Here is a 16,802-nt window from a genome sequence, read left to right as displayed (position 1 = left end):
TTCTACGATTTTCTTAGTTTTTGCTGCGATACTGTTCTCTTTTAAATTGAGACATCGGTCTCATTCAAGTGAAAACTAAGTGCACTCTGTGTCACTGTGCCATTTCTTACTTTATTCATTCATTGTTTGTGTTTTTTAGGTAAAATATTTTGCTTTATTCATTACATTACATATTTTTGCATGAAAGGAAGAGTACACTCTACACGCCAACAATTTCTGATCGTGTAAGCTGAGTCTCTTGCTCTTTATACCCAATATCTCTTGTTGCGTAAGTGGAGTTTCACACTCTGTATGCAAATAATTTCTAATCGTATAAGTTGAGTTCGCTCTTTATACACATTATCTCTCATCGCATAAGCTGAGTTTCACTCTCTATGCAAATATTTTGAAATCGTATAAGTTGAGTACTGCACTCTTTATACGTAGAATTTCTTTTCGCATAAGAAGAGTTTCACTCTTTATGCAAAATATCTGCACTTGTGTAATTTGAGTTTCTTGCTCCTTACACTCACCAGTTCTTATCGCATAAGTTGAGTTCGCTCTTTATGCAAATATTTTGAAATCGTATAAGTTGAGTCTTGCACTCTTTATACGTAGAATTTCTTTTCGCATAAGAAGAGTTTCACTCTTTATGCAAAATATCTGCACTTGTGTAATTTGAGTTTCTTGCTCCTTACACTCACCAGTTCTTATCGCATAAGTTGAGTTCGCTCTTTATGCAAATATTTTGAAATCGTATAAGTTGAGTATTGCACTCTTTATACGTAGAATTTCTTTTCGCATAAGAAGAGTTTCACTCTTTATGCAAATTATCTGCACTTGTGTAATTTGAGTTTCTTGCTCCTTACACTCACCAGTTCTTATTGCATAAGTTGAGTTCGCTCTTTATGCAAATATTTTGAAATCGTATAAGTTGAGTTCGCTCTTTATACGCATTATCTCTCATTGCATAAGTTGAGTTTCACTCTTTATGCAAATCATTTCAAATCGTATAAGTAGAGTTCGCTCTTTATACGCATTATCTCTCATCGCATAAGTTGAGTTTCACTCTTTATGCAAATAATTTCCAATCGTATAAGTTGAGTTCGCTCTTTATACGCATTATCTCTCATCGCATAAGTTGAGTTTCACTCTTTGTGCAAATAATTTCCAATCGTATAAGTTGAGTTCGCTCTTTATACGCATTATCTCTCATCGCATAAGTTGAGTTTCACTCTTTATGCAAATTGCCTTCAATCGCATAGATTGTTGAGTTGTTCACTAAGTTCCGTTGACTCCCTGGTCATCAGTCAATTTCTAGAAAATCCAGGAGCAAGGTAAAACTGCAATGCCGAGCAAAGCTCAACAGGCGAAAGCTAAACGGAAAGCGCAGCATGCTACTAAGCAATCAGATGTTGTCCTTCCTACAGTTTCTGACGATCGCAACTATCGAAACAAACCTCTATCGACTTTATTTTTAGTTGATAAAAAGACGAAGAAGTCATTGAGAAAAAAAGCCTATGATAAACTACGAAAGGCCCTTTCAAAATGTGATCCTTCCGAAGGCGAAAATCAGCCTGAACGGGAAGATGATTCACCATCCTGCGATTTGGAAGGAGCCTCTGGTGCTAAATTTGGATATGTCAGCCTTCCGCCAGAAATCGCAGATGACAACATATCAGATAATGGTTTGCGTCCTCACGAAATACCACTCCATTTTGGACATGAAACTAACGTTAATAATGACCGTACTTGTCATGATTCAATTTTGAGTGAGAAGGCCACGCCTCATCTCTTTGAGTTGACTCATAGTCACTCTCTTGCTGGGGAGCCGAGAGATTCCCCTCCATTGATCTATTCAGAAACTCAGGTCAGTCAAAACCTCAACTACAACTGTTCTCCTGATTTTGCGTCTGTTCGCCACCAGGATCAGTTGAGCAGTCATCCAATTTCTGGGTCTTATGTTCAACCCCAGGCTCCTCGTGCTTCCACCATGTGTGACATTGTCAATGTACCCCATGCATCTCCTCATACGGAGAGTGGTCAAGAGCACCTTAGTTTAGAGCCTCTTACTCCTATCTGTCAATTCATGAAGAAAATAAGAACGCGGATAGGAGGAGAATATCGGGGTATTCGAGTCCGAGCCGTTCCCTCAGCAGACTCTCTTTCTGTGCCTGCCGATGGTAACGAAGAAGACTCGGTTGTATCATCTCCTCCGGAAAAGAGACCTAGGTTAACAAATACCGATAGGTACGATGAACTAAGTCACCAAGAAAATGATTTTCTTGTCGAACTTTCCAGCCCAGAAATATCAATGCATTCTGAAGATGAGGCTGTTACTTCCAGCCATGAACTCTTTGATTGCGTCACCGTAGCATCTCCCCAGAAGAAAAAACCTAGGTTGTCCAATTCCGAAAGCTGTGACCTACTAAATCAGCATGAAAATGATTTAGTAGTCCAACTTTCCGGTACGGACTTATCTATGGATTCTGGGGTTGAGGCTGTCGCTCTCAGCCAAGACCTCAGCGCACAAGAGTTCATCGAGTCATATGCTGCAGAACATTCACTTTCCACTTCAGAAAGTGAATCTGAAACTGTAGCTCAAAATGAATCTCACACTTTTGGAGTTGCTTCTCCAGTGCCAACAAAAAGAAAGCGAAAAAAATTGCATTTCTGGAAAGTTACAAATAAACGATTGTACGATAAGCAGTACTCGTCGATTCTCAAGGAAGTTGAAAAGAATGTATCTGAAGCATTTTCCAGTGCAGAGCTTCTCAGACGCTACAACGACGATAAGAATAAAAAAAAGCGTGGTTCCAAGCAGAAATCATCCTCTCTTGGTAGAAAGAAAAAAGGAAAAGTTTCATCTAAAGGTAACGGTGCATCCATGCGTAAAAATGCAGCTCCAGCGCCTGAAGATGATCTTCCGAATCAAAATAACTTTCCACCGATAAGAGTAGGAAATACCACCGCTCAAGAGGAGGTGGAAAAGAATATTGAGAATCCTGACTCCTCTGCACCTCGACCAGGGCCCGTCCAGACTTGTTCGATGGACAGGGGCGGTGGGCAGCCACTTTCGGTTTCAAAGAGGAATCATCCTTCAAGGCTAGCAGCCCGACTTTCGAGGCCCTCTACGTTCCGGAGAAATGTACCGAAAGCCAGCATTGACCAACCGATCTTCAATAAAACTTTCAAAAGTTTCAAAGTTTACTCCAGAGGTAAATTAAGAAGGAATGTCTTCATACTCCAATCTCCCGAGGGTATGATAGAAAAAAATATCTCTTCTCGTTTAAAAGGCTCTCAAGTAAGCGCAGCGATGGAAGCCGAGACCTTGGTTAAATGGTGTATGATCCATCGTAAAAGGTTGCTCGCTCAGTTCAAAAGTGTTCATAAAGAGTTGGTGTCTGAATGCGATACTCGACTCACCATCGCCAGAAATCTCTCGAAAGAAGACGATTGTTGTGCCGCCATTTTGGGCCCCAAACAACATACCTCGTTCACTGAGAGTTATTTTAATGAGCTCTCTTACAAGACCATCCCTTCAGCTCGTGGTCCCCTCATCCTCGATAACGAAGGCGTTGTTCAAAATGTCTTTCGATACTGGGAAAGTGCTCGGAAATCTCATAAGTGGCCTTGCGAAAGTGATGTCTGTAAAGTGAACGAGGCAGATGCGACAAATAAAGTGAAGAAAATTCTTTCCGAACTATCTCAGTCTGTAGTTTTAAAGGCAATAGTCCTTTTTATCGTGAGTATGAATGATTGCTCCAATAGAGTGTGCGTTGAGAGCCCTATTAAATCAGGCCATACGCTATCCTGCAGACTCGATGACGGTAAAGGAGCTCCGTTCGTCGTGTTGCAGAACCTGGGGCCTCATTACCCTCGTGTAAGATCATTACTTCGTCAGTTGCAAACCCTAAAACGACTCTTGCATAAGATTGACGACCTTGATTTTGCATTATATAACGGAAACGTATCCGAGTTGGCCGCTGTGGCAGAAGCAGCGAAGTTAAAAGGCGGAGAGTTCGAAGTGGGCGGACAAAAATTCGTTTCCGAAGATGAAATCCAAGCTAAGTTCCAAAAAAGCTTTAAAGCCCATAAGAAATTAATGGAAGACCTCCCGCGAAACTACTGCTTGTGCTGCGAGAGGCTCATGCATCTGCGAAGTTTAAAGTCCGTCGAGAAGATAAAGCCGATCGAGAATCAGACGTGGCTGGAGATTTTCGCATACGCGCAACTAACAGATGCGTGTTGCGATTGGATCTGTGACTACTGTCACAAGAAAATAAAAAACAACACCATACCTCCGATCGCATCCATCAATCAAATGGAAGTTCCTCCGATTCCACTAGAAATCGGATGTTTGAACAGCTTCGAGAAAATGTTCATTCAACTGGTTAAAGCCTTCCAAGTTGTGGTCAAAGCGGGGACGGTAATGAACCGAAAAATACCGTCGGCCCACTTGACCTCCAAGGTTGTGGGGAGGACTTTCCATTTGCCGCTGCCCTTAGAACTTACTCTTAAAAGAGTTTTAGAGTCAGGGCAAACAACTTTGCCTAACCAGGAGTTGTTCATTCTAGTGAGAGGTCTTCCCACCAAAAACAGAAAAGTCTGGGAGTCCGTGGTGAACGTCACTAACGTCTTGAAGGCTTTACAGTGGCTGAAGAAGAATAATCCGCTGTACCAGAAAGTCGAAATTCCTAAATCGGCTGAGGAGCTATTGCGTTACGTCCCAGACACAGAAACGGCTCCGAAAAGTACTACGGGAAGAGATCGCTCAACCGCAGAATCTGATCCGGACGAGCCTGATGCCGAATGTGATCCGGACGAGCCTGATCCAGACTCTGCTTCGGACGAACCTGATGCGGATTCTGATCCGGACGAGCCCGATTCGGAATCCGATGAGGCACAACCTGCACCGTCGGAAGCTAGTCTCGACACAGAGATCTCTGATGACGAGCCGCAAAGCATTCAGCATGGAGCAAGGAATCTATCAGATGAGTCTGTCAATCAAAGAGCTGTTCACGACTTAACAGGAATCAACGCGGAAGATGTCCTTGATGCGGATTTGAATGTTGATGAGGACTTAATAAATAATTCCACCGATGCACCGCAACATCATGATTCTCCGCAGAGTAGTGACTCTCTGAATCACGAACGTGCCAGAGAAGAACCTCTCTTGCAGGCAGACACTTCTTGTCCGGACGCGGATGCCGATCAAGAAGTCAACAATGAGCCTGCTCGTTTTCTTGAAGAATCGAACGTCTCCCTTGACGCTGGGCAAGGCCAAATCGATGGTGATGAGCCTGTCGGAGCCGAAGCCGAGGAAACAGGTCCAGAAAGACCTCTCCGACCTGGTCACCGCCCGAATGATTCGCTGCCACCGTTACAGAACATAGCTGCCATGCTTACCCAGCGGGACAAAGAGGATGAGTTTTATGCTCCTTATACTATTTTTCCCATTTACGGTAAGAGAGAAAATCATCGCGCCAAAGATTTGTACCAAATGTTAAAAATTCAGGAGCCCAGCGTTGATTCGAGAAGTGCCAAGCTGGATGCGATGTGTTTTCCTGATTTGTTCCCCGATGGGAAAAACTATTTCCAAGCGGACAGAGAGGTCCAAGTCGACTTTACGAATTTCGTTCATGCGAAAATGTTCCATCGGCAACCTCAGTTCAGGAAAAACGTGCAATACCTCTTCTACCTGTTGAATCAAGCCACCATGCGAGAGTTGGCGGCTGGCATTTATCAGGTTCTGAATGTGGTTCACGGTAATATGACCGCCTCGGAGTTTCTGAAGAAAATGGAGGCAGGAGAATTCAGTAAGGACCTGACGAGTGTTTTCAGTAGAGTACGGAACACGGAAGAATACTGGAAAAAGCCCTACAGTGAAATTTTATCAATGATCGAGACGTATGGGCCGCCCACTTTCTTCCTCACTTTGGCACCGGCAGACTACGATGACAAAGATCTCGAGGCGTACTTGAAAGAACTGGACGGAGATGAAAAAAACACCAAACAGACAGCAGCTCTCATCGCAGGTGATGCAATTTCTGTCTGTAGGTATTATCATCAGAAGTTATCGGCTATGCTAGCTTTTTTGGCACAGCCCGGTGGAGGACCTCTGGGCGTCATCGAACACTTTGTTTGGCGCAGAGAATATCAAACCAGAGGAGCTCCACATTGGCATACCCTCCTTTGGGTGAAAGATGCACCGGTGCTGGGCAAGTCCTCCAGCGAAGAGGTAGCCAAGTTCATCCAGGATCACATTACTTGTGAAATTCCGGACAAAAAGACTTTCCCAACGTTACATGCCAAGGTCACTAAATACCAGCAACACCGTTGTAACGATTACTGCAAGCGGAAAAAGACTTATAAAAACGGTGTTAAAAGAGTGTGCCGCTTTGATTTCCCTCGCGCCGCTCGGTCTACTTTCGAACTGCGCGATGCACCTACCGCTATAGCTGGTAGGAGAAATTTAGTCAAGAATTCAAGACTGTACGATTTGCCTCGTGCGGAGGGAACAGAACGTATCAATGATTATAACCCTGCCACTATGCTCGTTTGGGCGGGCAATATGGACTTACAGTACGTCGGTGACAAAGCCGCCATAATTGGCAAGTACATCTCCAAGTACCAGACCAAAGCCGAGACTAGTCACATGACGGACGTTTTCGACTCCATTGCCAGCGTCGAAGATGTGAACAGAAGTCTGTGGAATTACGGGCTCAGATCTCTGGCGAACCGCGAGTGCGGGGCCTTCGAGGCTGCTGATACTTTAATGAGTATACCGCTTTACGGAACAGACCCCGATACGACTTTCAAATGGGTCGATACCAGTATCCTTCGCAGCAGGAGGGTGAAGCCGAAAAAAGAGATAGAAAAGATGGATCCTAACGATGTTGACGTGTTCTGTCCTAGTATAATCGACACCCACTATCCGAACAGACCGTGCGAAATGAACGACGTCTGTTTGTACGATTATGCGAAATATTGGGACATCGTTAAGAGTCGACCGATCAGAGAACCACTCCCTACCTTCTATCCTTACGGGCAGAAATATGTGCGCAAAAGGAAGCGACCGCACATCATCCAGCACTACAGATGCGACCCGAAACAAAAGCCAGAACAGTATTTTTACAGTTTACTGTTGCTATTCAAACCGTGGCTAAGAATCGGTGCGTTGAAAGGTCAGTGCGACACCTATACGGAGGCGTTCGACGCTGAAAAACACACCCTTCAGGAGGCAATGAAATACCATGAAAAGGTCTCCGAAATCATCGCTGCCCATGATGCAGTAACCGAACTCATAGAGGCCAAATGTAGAGAGTTCGGAGAAGAGAATCCAGAACTGCCGGACGACAACTTGCTAGGTCCTGAGGCACAGGAATTCAGACGCGTGGAAGCGCAACGGGCAATGCAAGACTTCCATGATGCTGCAAATTTACAGCCCGAACACGATTTGTCATGGCTGGAATCGCAGCTGAACCCTGATCAGCGTAGAGTCTACGAGAATATAAAAGGAAGATTGTCTCGATACGTCACGAGTCACGAGAAAAATCCTGACGACTACGAGGCGAAGGACCCGATGAGGAAATTCGTCTCCGGTGTTGGAGGGACTGGAAAGTCCTATTTGATAAAAGCTCTCACCCAGTGGGTCAAGCAGGAATTGAAGAGAAAAATTGCGTTGACGGCACCTACTGGTGCAGCTGCATCCGAAATCAAAGGAGTCACAGTCCACAGGCTGCTTCAACTGCCTGTAGAGCACGGCGACAGCTTGAAATACACTCGCCTCTCCGATCATGTTCTGGAGATATTGAGAGCAGAACTGGAGGGCGTAGTTCTCATAGTCATCGATGAAATTTCCATGGTCTCGAGTATGAATTTCATGATGATACACCTGAGACTGTCCGAGATTTACGACTGTCACGAAAAAGCTCCCTTCGGCGGCATAAATATACTAGCCGTAGGAGACTTGCTTCAGCTGAGCCCGGTGAAGGGGCGGTTCATTTTCCAGAAAATGACCGATCGAGAGTTTAAGAAGCACTTCTCCGGTGGCGTCAACATCAACTTGTGGACGGAATATTTCAAAGACTACGACGAGCTCCTGATCAACATGCGGCAACAAAGTAACCCAGAATTCTGCCAACTGTTGGACAACGCACGTCTCGGTATTTGTACCGCTGAAAATCAAGAGACTCTTCGCAGTCGCTTGTTTTCCTTCAAGAGTTCCGATCCCGATGAGAGAGCGGATGAACTGGCATCTTTTGTTCTTAGTAAAGAAAAAGAGGGACTATGTCTCATGCCCGAAAAGGCAATGTGCAACGTTTTAAACCGAAAGGCACTCTCGAAGTTACCGGGAGAAGAGATACATTTCGTCGCTGAAGACTCGATCGAGTGCAAACTGACGGACAAGAACAGAGCGCTCGCCAAGCTTCAAAAGTTGGAGGAAGATGCCACCCGAACAGCTGGTTTAGAAAAACTGATCGTCATCAAAGAGAACGCCAAAGTCATGCTGACAAAAAACATGGATGTTCCCACAGGCTTCGTGAATGGTACAACGGGAGCCGCACAGAATATAGTTGTCGATTCGAACAAGCGCCCCAGAGCTGTAACCTTGCGGACGGAACAAGATTCCCTGGAAATGCGGGAGCCCGAAGTGGGGAAGTTTGAACTACAGCCAGGCATATTCGTTCATAGAAAACAATTTCCTCTAAGACTCTCTTACGCAGGAACGATCCATAAAAGCCAGGCTATGTCCATGGATACGGTCATCGCAGACATTGGAAATCGTATCTTCTGCGCCGGACAATCTTACGTTGCCTTGTCCAGGGTCAGAACCCTGGAAGGCTTACATTTGATCAACTTCGATCCAGAGAAAATCAAAGCCCACAAGGCGGCTATCGCTGAGTACAATAGACTCCGACAGATGACTCCTCACTTAAAACATCTGGTCATGCAGTACTCTACGCACAGAAATAAACACCTTCCGGATAATCAATGGGCACCCAAAAATGCGAAGGCCCCAAACATTTACGGTAACTCTCCCACTCCCAAAAAGGGAGCGTCCGCCACTCATTGGCCAGCCTTCGTAAACAGCGATGGTGTTTCGAGCTTTGCAAACGCTAATCTACAATGCTTACTCAGCTACGAGCCTGTACGAAATTCATTGCGGAGCTCAAGTGGAATGACCTCTTTGCGAGCTGTCGCCAAGCAATTTCAATTTAAACAAAAAGTTTCACTTTCCTCCGAAGGTATCCGCCAAGAATTGGGGCATCGGTTTGTCGAGAAACAGGAGCAAAATCCTTCCCTCTTCTTGCACGCCTTGATCGAGAGGAGTGAAACCTTGCAAGGGATGTGCAAATTCGCTTTGATAATCCAGAAAAAATGCAAGACCTGCGACACCAAGAGCGTCGACATTTTGGACGAGTACATTCTGCGATTACCACCTACGGGACAGAACAAGAACAAGGTCACGGACTTATTAGAAAATATTCTCTCTTGGTCCCCCATTCCAAACTCAACATGCTCTACTTGCAAGAGAAACAGCGAGGTTCAGTGCTCGGAGTTGCAGAAACTGCAAGATGTACTCTTCGTAGAGATGCCACTGTGGGAAAAGAAACCTGACGGAAGGCTTGTGAAAAACACCAAATTTCGATCACCGGCGCTTCAGACGACCACTATCACAGTCGGTGGTCATCGCTACAGGTTGCATGGAGCATTATTCCATCACGGCCCGAATTTCGAAACAGGCCACTGCGATGCTCTTGTCGTGTCTGGCAGAAAATTCATATCAGCCGACGATTGTAACGTCGCTGTAGGAAGATGGCCGAAAGGGTCTGTCGATGCTCAGCTCCTCTTTTACCGCAGAGTGGACCCATCCAATATAGGTCCGAGGCAGAAAAAACCTGCTCCGGTGAAGGATGCTACGGACAAGACTGTTCCCCCAGCGCCCTCTGCTGTCGCCAAACGAGGTGGGGAAATTCCACCGCAGACAAGATCTGACAAAACAGCTCGAAAGCGACTGAAGTTGGACGCTACAATCGCCTCAACAGAGTCCAGGAGTAAAAATGTCGCTCCGAACGCAACCACTGCCGGTCCCCTTTCGGATGCACCGAAGAGGTCCCATGCTCCTCCTCCCCTCGCCCAGAAATCGGACTTGTCTACTTTCCCAAGATTTCAAAACATGCCAGAAAATGGGAGTAAAGTGTCCTGTTACGCTAATGCAACATTACAAGCTCTGTTAAGTTTAGAACCTCTGAGGTCTGCTCTGATAAACTATCCCAGCCGCAGTGCGTTGAGAGACCTTGCAAATCTTTATCATACCTATCGAAGAGGATTGCTTTCTGCTTATACCGTTCGTATCGAAACGGATGAAAAGTTCATGCTCGCTCAGCAGCAATGTGCGAGGGAATTCATGGATTACTTGATTCTCCATAACGCTGCGTTGATGGATAGTACTAAGTTCACAGAGGTATTAGAGCTGAAATGTGCAGATTGCAGCACTGTCAGACCTATCGAGTCCACCCAATACATCCTTTCCATGCCAATACGAGGATTGCAAAGTAATATTCAGGGACTCTACTCCGCCCTAAGCGCTTGGTCTCCGAACGATGACATCCGCTGTGAGAAAATATCAGCGGATGGCCAAAGATGCTCGGGCAAATGTTTTAGCCGCACAGTCGTACGAAACCCCGGCAATGTGTTGGCCATTCAAATTCTCCGCACAACTGAAATTCAGGAAGGTATTTTCGTGAAAAATGATAGATTCCAAGTGACAGAGCTTGCGACAAAAAATCTTACCCTCGGGGCAGATCGGTACGAATTACACGCAAATGTCCGTCACCATGGTTCGAGTATCGTGTCTGGACACTACACAACTGTAATTCAGACCGCTGGACAGTACGTTGAAGCGGACGATGAGAGCATAAGACCCTACGATTGGTGTAGCAATCAAGGCTGCTCTTCAGCGTATCTCTTGATTTACACCAAGCTCCAACCGTGAGGGAGAAGTATGAGAAAGAAAAGTTTGTAGCATCGGAGTAATTGAATGTTGGGAAAAAACCGAAAGATTGCATCCCTATAGTCTTATCAACCCAATTACATACTAATCCGTTTAACACAGACTTCCTCTCTATTACCATAGTATAAAGTCGCAGTTACGGAGAGAGGACTGGCAAAAGAAAATAGAAACCAATTCTGGAAAGCAGCCGCAAACAGACCGAAAGCTGCTTTCATTTGCCTTTTTTCTAAGAAAGTTCAAGAAAACTTTCACTGTTAGTTCTTAAAATGGACAAAAAGAAGTATCCATAAACTGCTTCGTCCAATGGTAGTCGGTGAGGATAGGAGCAACTATAAGGGGAGATGAGGAGGTTGCTTTATATTTTTTTATGACACTGAAACTTACATACACATCAAAGTAGTGACTAAAGAAGAAAGTGTGGAAAGTAGCTGCAAGACGAGAATTGTTACTTTCGCCCGACATCTTTCAATGAAGCTCCTTTTTTACAAGGTCTCATAGCAAAGGTTACAAGAAAAAAAATTGTACCACTAATAAAAAACGGACAAAGGAAATCATCTGTATAAATGTTGTGTCTAAAATTGATTGGCGAGGATAGGAGCGACTATAAGGGGAGATGAGGAGGTCGCTTTAAGAAATTCAATAAAACTCCGGGTAAAAAATGGTCTATTTCACCGAATACTTAGGTTTTGCTAGCTCTTCGTATAGCCAAACCTTTATCCACCCAAAAACTACCTGATATAAACTACAAAAACCCTCAAAAACATTTTCGGGCAAAAAATCCGGTCGAGGAAATTGACGTGTCACTTCCTTTTAATTAAGTATAAGATAGGCAAAAACCTTTGATGAATTTCCAAAGTCCACTTAGAATAATCTATCAAAAATGTCCCAAAACTTACTCGAAAGGAAAAAAATAAAATGAAAAATACAAAAACAAACACAAAAAACCTTGCCAAAAACAAACAAAAAACCGATTTTGAGATAAATCCCTCGAATGAACTTGAAATCACAAAATCGGTCGAGGATGTCAACTGAAATTTTTTCCCCTTCAATTATGAGCTCCGCAACAAGCGTGACTCGCTTGAACCTTTTCATACACGAGCCGCACGAATTCAGCTCTTCTTCTCTCCTCTCCTTCCGTCCATGGACAGAGGTCCAAAATGTTTCGGATTTACTGACGCGACCGGCTGCGGCTTGATGCGTAAACATGGGTGGATTACTAAGATGACACAAAAGTCAGAGGGAAACACGTACAACCTGTCGACTTAAGTGGGATTCATTCCGTAAGGGGACTCAACTCCTCTCCACTATAACTATTCCACTAATAATTTGGCGATTCAGAAATCCCCTCACTTCTCCGGACCCAACGTGACCGTTGAAATGCCATCCAGTGGTACAGATGTATCCTATACTTAACTGATAGAGTATAAGAACAATCATTACTTTCAACCTACGTACCGTCCAAAGCAAATGGTAAGCTCCCTTAAAAAAAATCCATGTTTCAGGTGAATCATGTTTCGAAAAAGTCTAACATGTGGTTATGGAAAAATGGGTCGACTGCATGCAACCGACTTGAAGCCGACTTCAGGGATAAGAAGGCACCGATTCACTGAGAGCATCGAGCCGCAGCCGGTCGCGTCAGTAAATCCGAAACATTTTGGACCTCTGTCCATGGACGGAAGGAGAGGAGAGAAGAAGAGCTGAATTCGTGCGGCTCGTGTATGAAAAGGTTCAAGCGAGTCACGCTTGTTGCGGAGCTCATAATTGAAGGGGAAAAAATTTCAGTTGACATCCTCGACCGATTTTGTGATTTCAAGTTCATTCGAGGGATTTATCTCAAAATCGGTTTTTTGTTTGTTTTTGGCAAGGTTTTTTGTGTTTGTTTTTGTATTTTTCATTTTATTTTTTTCCTTTCGAGTAAGTTTTGGGACATTTTTGATAGATTATTCTAAGTGGACTTTGGAAATTCATCAAAGGTTTTTGCCTATCTTATACTTAATTAAAAGGAAGTGACACGTCAATTTCCTCGACCGGATTTTTTGCCCGAAAATGTTTTTGAGGGTTTTTGTAGTTTTCTATGATACCACGAATGATTTTGGTTCGCCCCGAAGGAGCTTCTATTTGCGCCAAAAAAGTGGCTAGGAGGACTTCAGATTTGTGAGTTTGGTCTTTGCCATGATCTGAAGACATCATTACCTTTGGTGTAGGCTGAGGTTGTTCCGAAGTTTTGGATTGCGTGCAAGTCGTTGTATGGTGCCTCTTGGAGCAAACCCGGCAAGAGTGTTGTGAAATACACTTTTCTGTAGGATGAGGTCTTAAGCAATTTTGGCAGAGATTGTTTTTGTTTATGAGTTCTCTACGCTCTTGTGGAGTTTTTTGTAAGTATAGCTCGCAATAGGGCAGAAAATGGAACTGCTTGCACAGGATGCATGCCCGTTTTGGTTGGAGGGCTTCATTCCTCTTGTCACTTGTTTGTGACGGTGATGGGTTTCTTGAATGTAGGGCCTTTTGCGGCCTTGAAGGCTCATTGGTAGCAATGAGCGCATGAGTTCGTTTTGGTTGAGTTGACCCGGACGAGTGTGATTCGTCAACTTGAAGGCATTCCTTTTCCAGGAATTGAACTAGCTCCTCAAGCTCTGGGTATTTTGTATCAGCGCCTCTGAAGTCGTCGAAACGCCTTTTGAAATATTTATTCATTTTTTGGACGATGACGGCGGTCAAAAGGGATGAATAATCCTTTAGATGCTGCTCGAGGCCTTCGAGGGCCTGCGTATGCTCTCGAAATTTTGTTAGGAGTTGTGGGATTTGCTCCACTTTTGTCAGTTCTGGGAGCTCAAGCAATCCCCAAAAGTGATGATAGATGTGCCTTCTTTCGCATTGGTACCTTTGGCTTAACAAATTCCAAGCTACAGTGTAATTGGCTTCTGTGATTGCGAGTCCTTTCACTAGATCTAGAGCCTCCCCGCTAAGAGCGGTCAAGAGATATTGGAATTTTTGAACGGCTGCAAGATCCGCGGCTTCATGAATGGAGACAGTGAAAAGACTGTGGAATGACCGCCAGTCCTCAAGTTTGCCTGAGAATTTTGGCAGAACCAGCTTGGGTAGCTGAACGCGTTTTGAAGTTTGCATTGAGATTTCGGATAAACCGGAGCTGTTCAGACCTTCAACTGGACTGGGTTTGTGAGACAGATACGTCTCTTTGGTGTGGTGAAACAGCTCGATGAACTCCATTTGACTGACGTTTGTTTCTATCTGTGAGACTTCCGGCAGAGTAGAATTCAAGATGAAAATTTGTTCCTGAACTTCTTCAAATTTACTCCACTGTGTGCCCAGATCCTCGTAAAAACTCTCGTACCGATGAAAGTTTTCACTGGAGAGTTTAGTTTCGAAGGTTTTAAGAACTGATTTCACGTAATTGACAACAGCGTCTCGCTTTGCTGCAAGAGCAGTTGCCTTCCCCTTGTTTGAAGGGGCATTTGGAATAACGGGGGTTTCCCTTGTATTATCGTCGCTGAAGCATTGTTGGCGATTTTTTCGTGTTTTCACCATATTGCCGATGGAATAACGATGACCAAACTTAGCAAAAGTCAACTATTTTATTGATTGAGAAAAACACTTTATTTATTTTGTTTGAAAGATTTGTAAAAGAATGAAAGAAAAAATGGAAAGTAACACCTTAGTGCCAGTGTCACAATCTCACCGGATGCACAGTGAATCCGGCCCGAGGGACCATTTAGTGTTAGAGAACCTAGAGAAGTAGGATAGGAAAGAGAAGAAGAAAAGAAGTCATCCCGAGGATAGTCTCGCAGGCAGCCACCTTAAAGGCAGGGCAACAAGAATAACTTAGGAAGAGAAAGAAGAAGAAATGTAGAGTGAGAAAGATTTGTTGAGAGAAGTTAAAGGAGTGTGAAGAAGAGAGAGAACGAAGGGGCGGGAGATTGAGGATCGCCCTTGAAGAAGAGTTCGTGGCACCGTAAAGCTTAGCACCGAAGCAGAGTGCCGAAAAACGTGGCAACCCTGTTGAAGAAGTCTTAGCGCCGTATAGGACGTAGCGCATAAGAAGAGAAGCAGAGTACCGAAAGACGTGGCAACCCTGTTGCAGAAGTCTTAGCGCCGTAAGAACGTAGCACCGAAGAAGAGAAGCAGAGTACCGAAAGACGTGGCAACCCTGTTGAAGAAGTCTTAGCGCCGTAAGAACGTAGCGCCGAAGAAGAGACGCAGAGTACCGAAAGACGTGGCAACCCTGTTGAAGAGGTCTTAGCGCCGTAAGAACGTAGCGCCGAAGAAGGAAAGGAGCGCCGAAATGCTTAGCAGCTCCGTATACTTAATCGTACTTACTTGTAGACGTAGGAAGAACCTGAGACAATGAACTCAGGAGGTTCGAAGAAGTGACTTGATACAATGAAATCGAGAGTGATGAATGAAAGAAGTGGGCAGAGCCCAGGTGAAACGGGTGCGGGCCCCATTGACGGGGCGGCCGCGCACGGAGCGCTGCCAAAAGGCTCAATTTGAGCCTTTCAGCTGGAAATCCCGGTAAGACGGGTTAGACGTCCATGAATTATGTGTTTACCACGTCAAAGGGGCAAAGGTTTCGGTTAGTGCCCTTTAAGCGGCCTTTGAATGGACCGCAACGGCAGGTCTACGGGGAGCGCGCTCTAGCGGCGAAAATAGTAAGCGCGGATCCGGGAATCCCCGGGGCGCAGTGGGCACGCGCGGCGCATAGCGGGATAACGAGAGTGGGCACGCGCAGCGCATAGCGGGATTCTTAACAGGCACGCAGTGCAATTTCTGTTGTTGCAACAGTTCGTGAATCGTTGATGAAACTACCAAATTTCTCATACCTCACTGAAAAAAAAACACATTGGATCTGGAGTACAGACTCTTGAAAACATTGACAAGAAAAAGGACTCTTGATTCAATCGGATTTAAGCTTAAATCAAAAGGAAATCCGCTCAAATTAAGAGGCTTGGTTATTGATTTAAGCTTAAATCTGATTGAATCAAGCGTATTTTTTCTTGTCGATGTTTTTAAGAGTCTGGACTCTACATCCAATATGTTTTTTTTTTTTTCAGTGTACTCCAATTCGCGACGCTGATTTTTTGTAACGTTTCAGTTTTTAAAACCGCAGCTTACCATCGTTTAGGATTTGTCTCGCCTTAATTTGGCAGTGGCTGTCAATAATAGCTTTTAAAAAAGCTAAAAAAAGCTAAAAAAAAACCTTAATTTCAAAGAGAAAACTTCGTGACAAGTCCCGGTAGCGCGACACAAAACTTTACCACTCACTCTTAAGCCCAACCTGCTTTCATCAAAACTCAGAAATCCGATGGAGTAAAAGAGAGGCCGGCTGTTCCTTCTTGACTCATGTCATACACATAGGTTCAAATTAGAAGCAGATACTTAGTAGCATTGGCTTGGGTGTATGTATGTATGTATGTATGAGCCGCTTTTACGGCGCGCTTGGGCGCTCTGCGACGCCTATTCTCCACAGGAATCTGTCATGGTAGAGATCCTCCGGAAGCTGGCATCTCTCCATCTCTTCATGGGTGCCCTCTACCCACCGTTTGGCTGGACGCCCTCTCCGTCGCCTACCTGGGGGGACCCACTCCAACACCTTCTTCGGCAACCTGGTATCAGCCATTCTCTGCACATGCCCATACCATACCAATTGCTTGGTCATGATATCGTGCAAAATCGTCCCCTCAACGCCCATTATCTCTCGGACACGTTCATTGGCTGGTAAATTTTTTTTTTAACAATTCTTAAATATCAAAGAAAAAGTTCTTAAGATACCGCTAGCATATCCGAG

General features: G+C 44.6%; 2 protein-coding genes across 3 annotated transcripts in view; one reads left to right on the top strand and one right to left on the bottom strand.

The window, feature by feature from the left end:
• Nucleotides 1-16,802, bottom strand: part of LOC109033369 (uncharacterized) — a 358,654-nt gene that overhangs the window by 321,760 nt on the left and 20,092 nt on the right. The window lies entirely within an intron of this gene.
• Nucleotides 848-11,114, top strand: LOC140225621 (uncharacterized). The gene has a single exon (XM_072305151.1). It carries the CDS (start codon nucleotides 1,328-1,330, stop codon nucleotides 10,979-10,981), a length of 9,654 nt encoding a protein of 3,217 aa, XP_072161252.1. The 5' UTR covers nucleotides 848-1,327; the 3' UTR covers nucleotides 10,982-11,114.

This window comes from Bemisia tabaci, chromosome 10 (assembly GCF_918797505.1).
Source record: "Bemisia tabaci chromosome 10, PGI_BMITA_v3".
NCBI classification, from domain to species: domain Eukaryota; kingdom Metazoa; phylum Arthropoda; class Insecta; order Hemiptera; family Aleyrodidae; genus Bemisia; species Bemisia tabaci.
The sequence above is the reverse complement of the archived record's forward strand: the minus strand, read 5'-3'. Positions and strand labels throughout refer to the sequence as shown.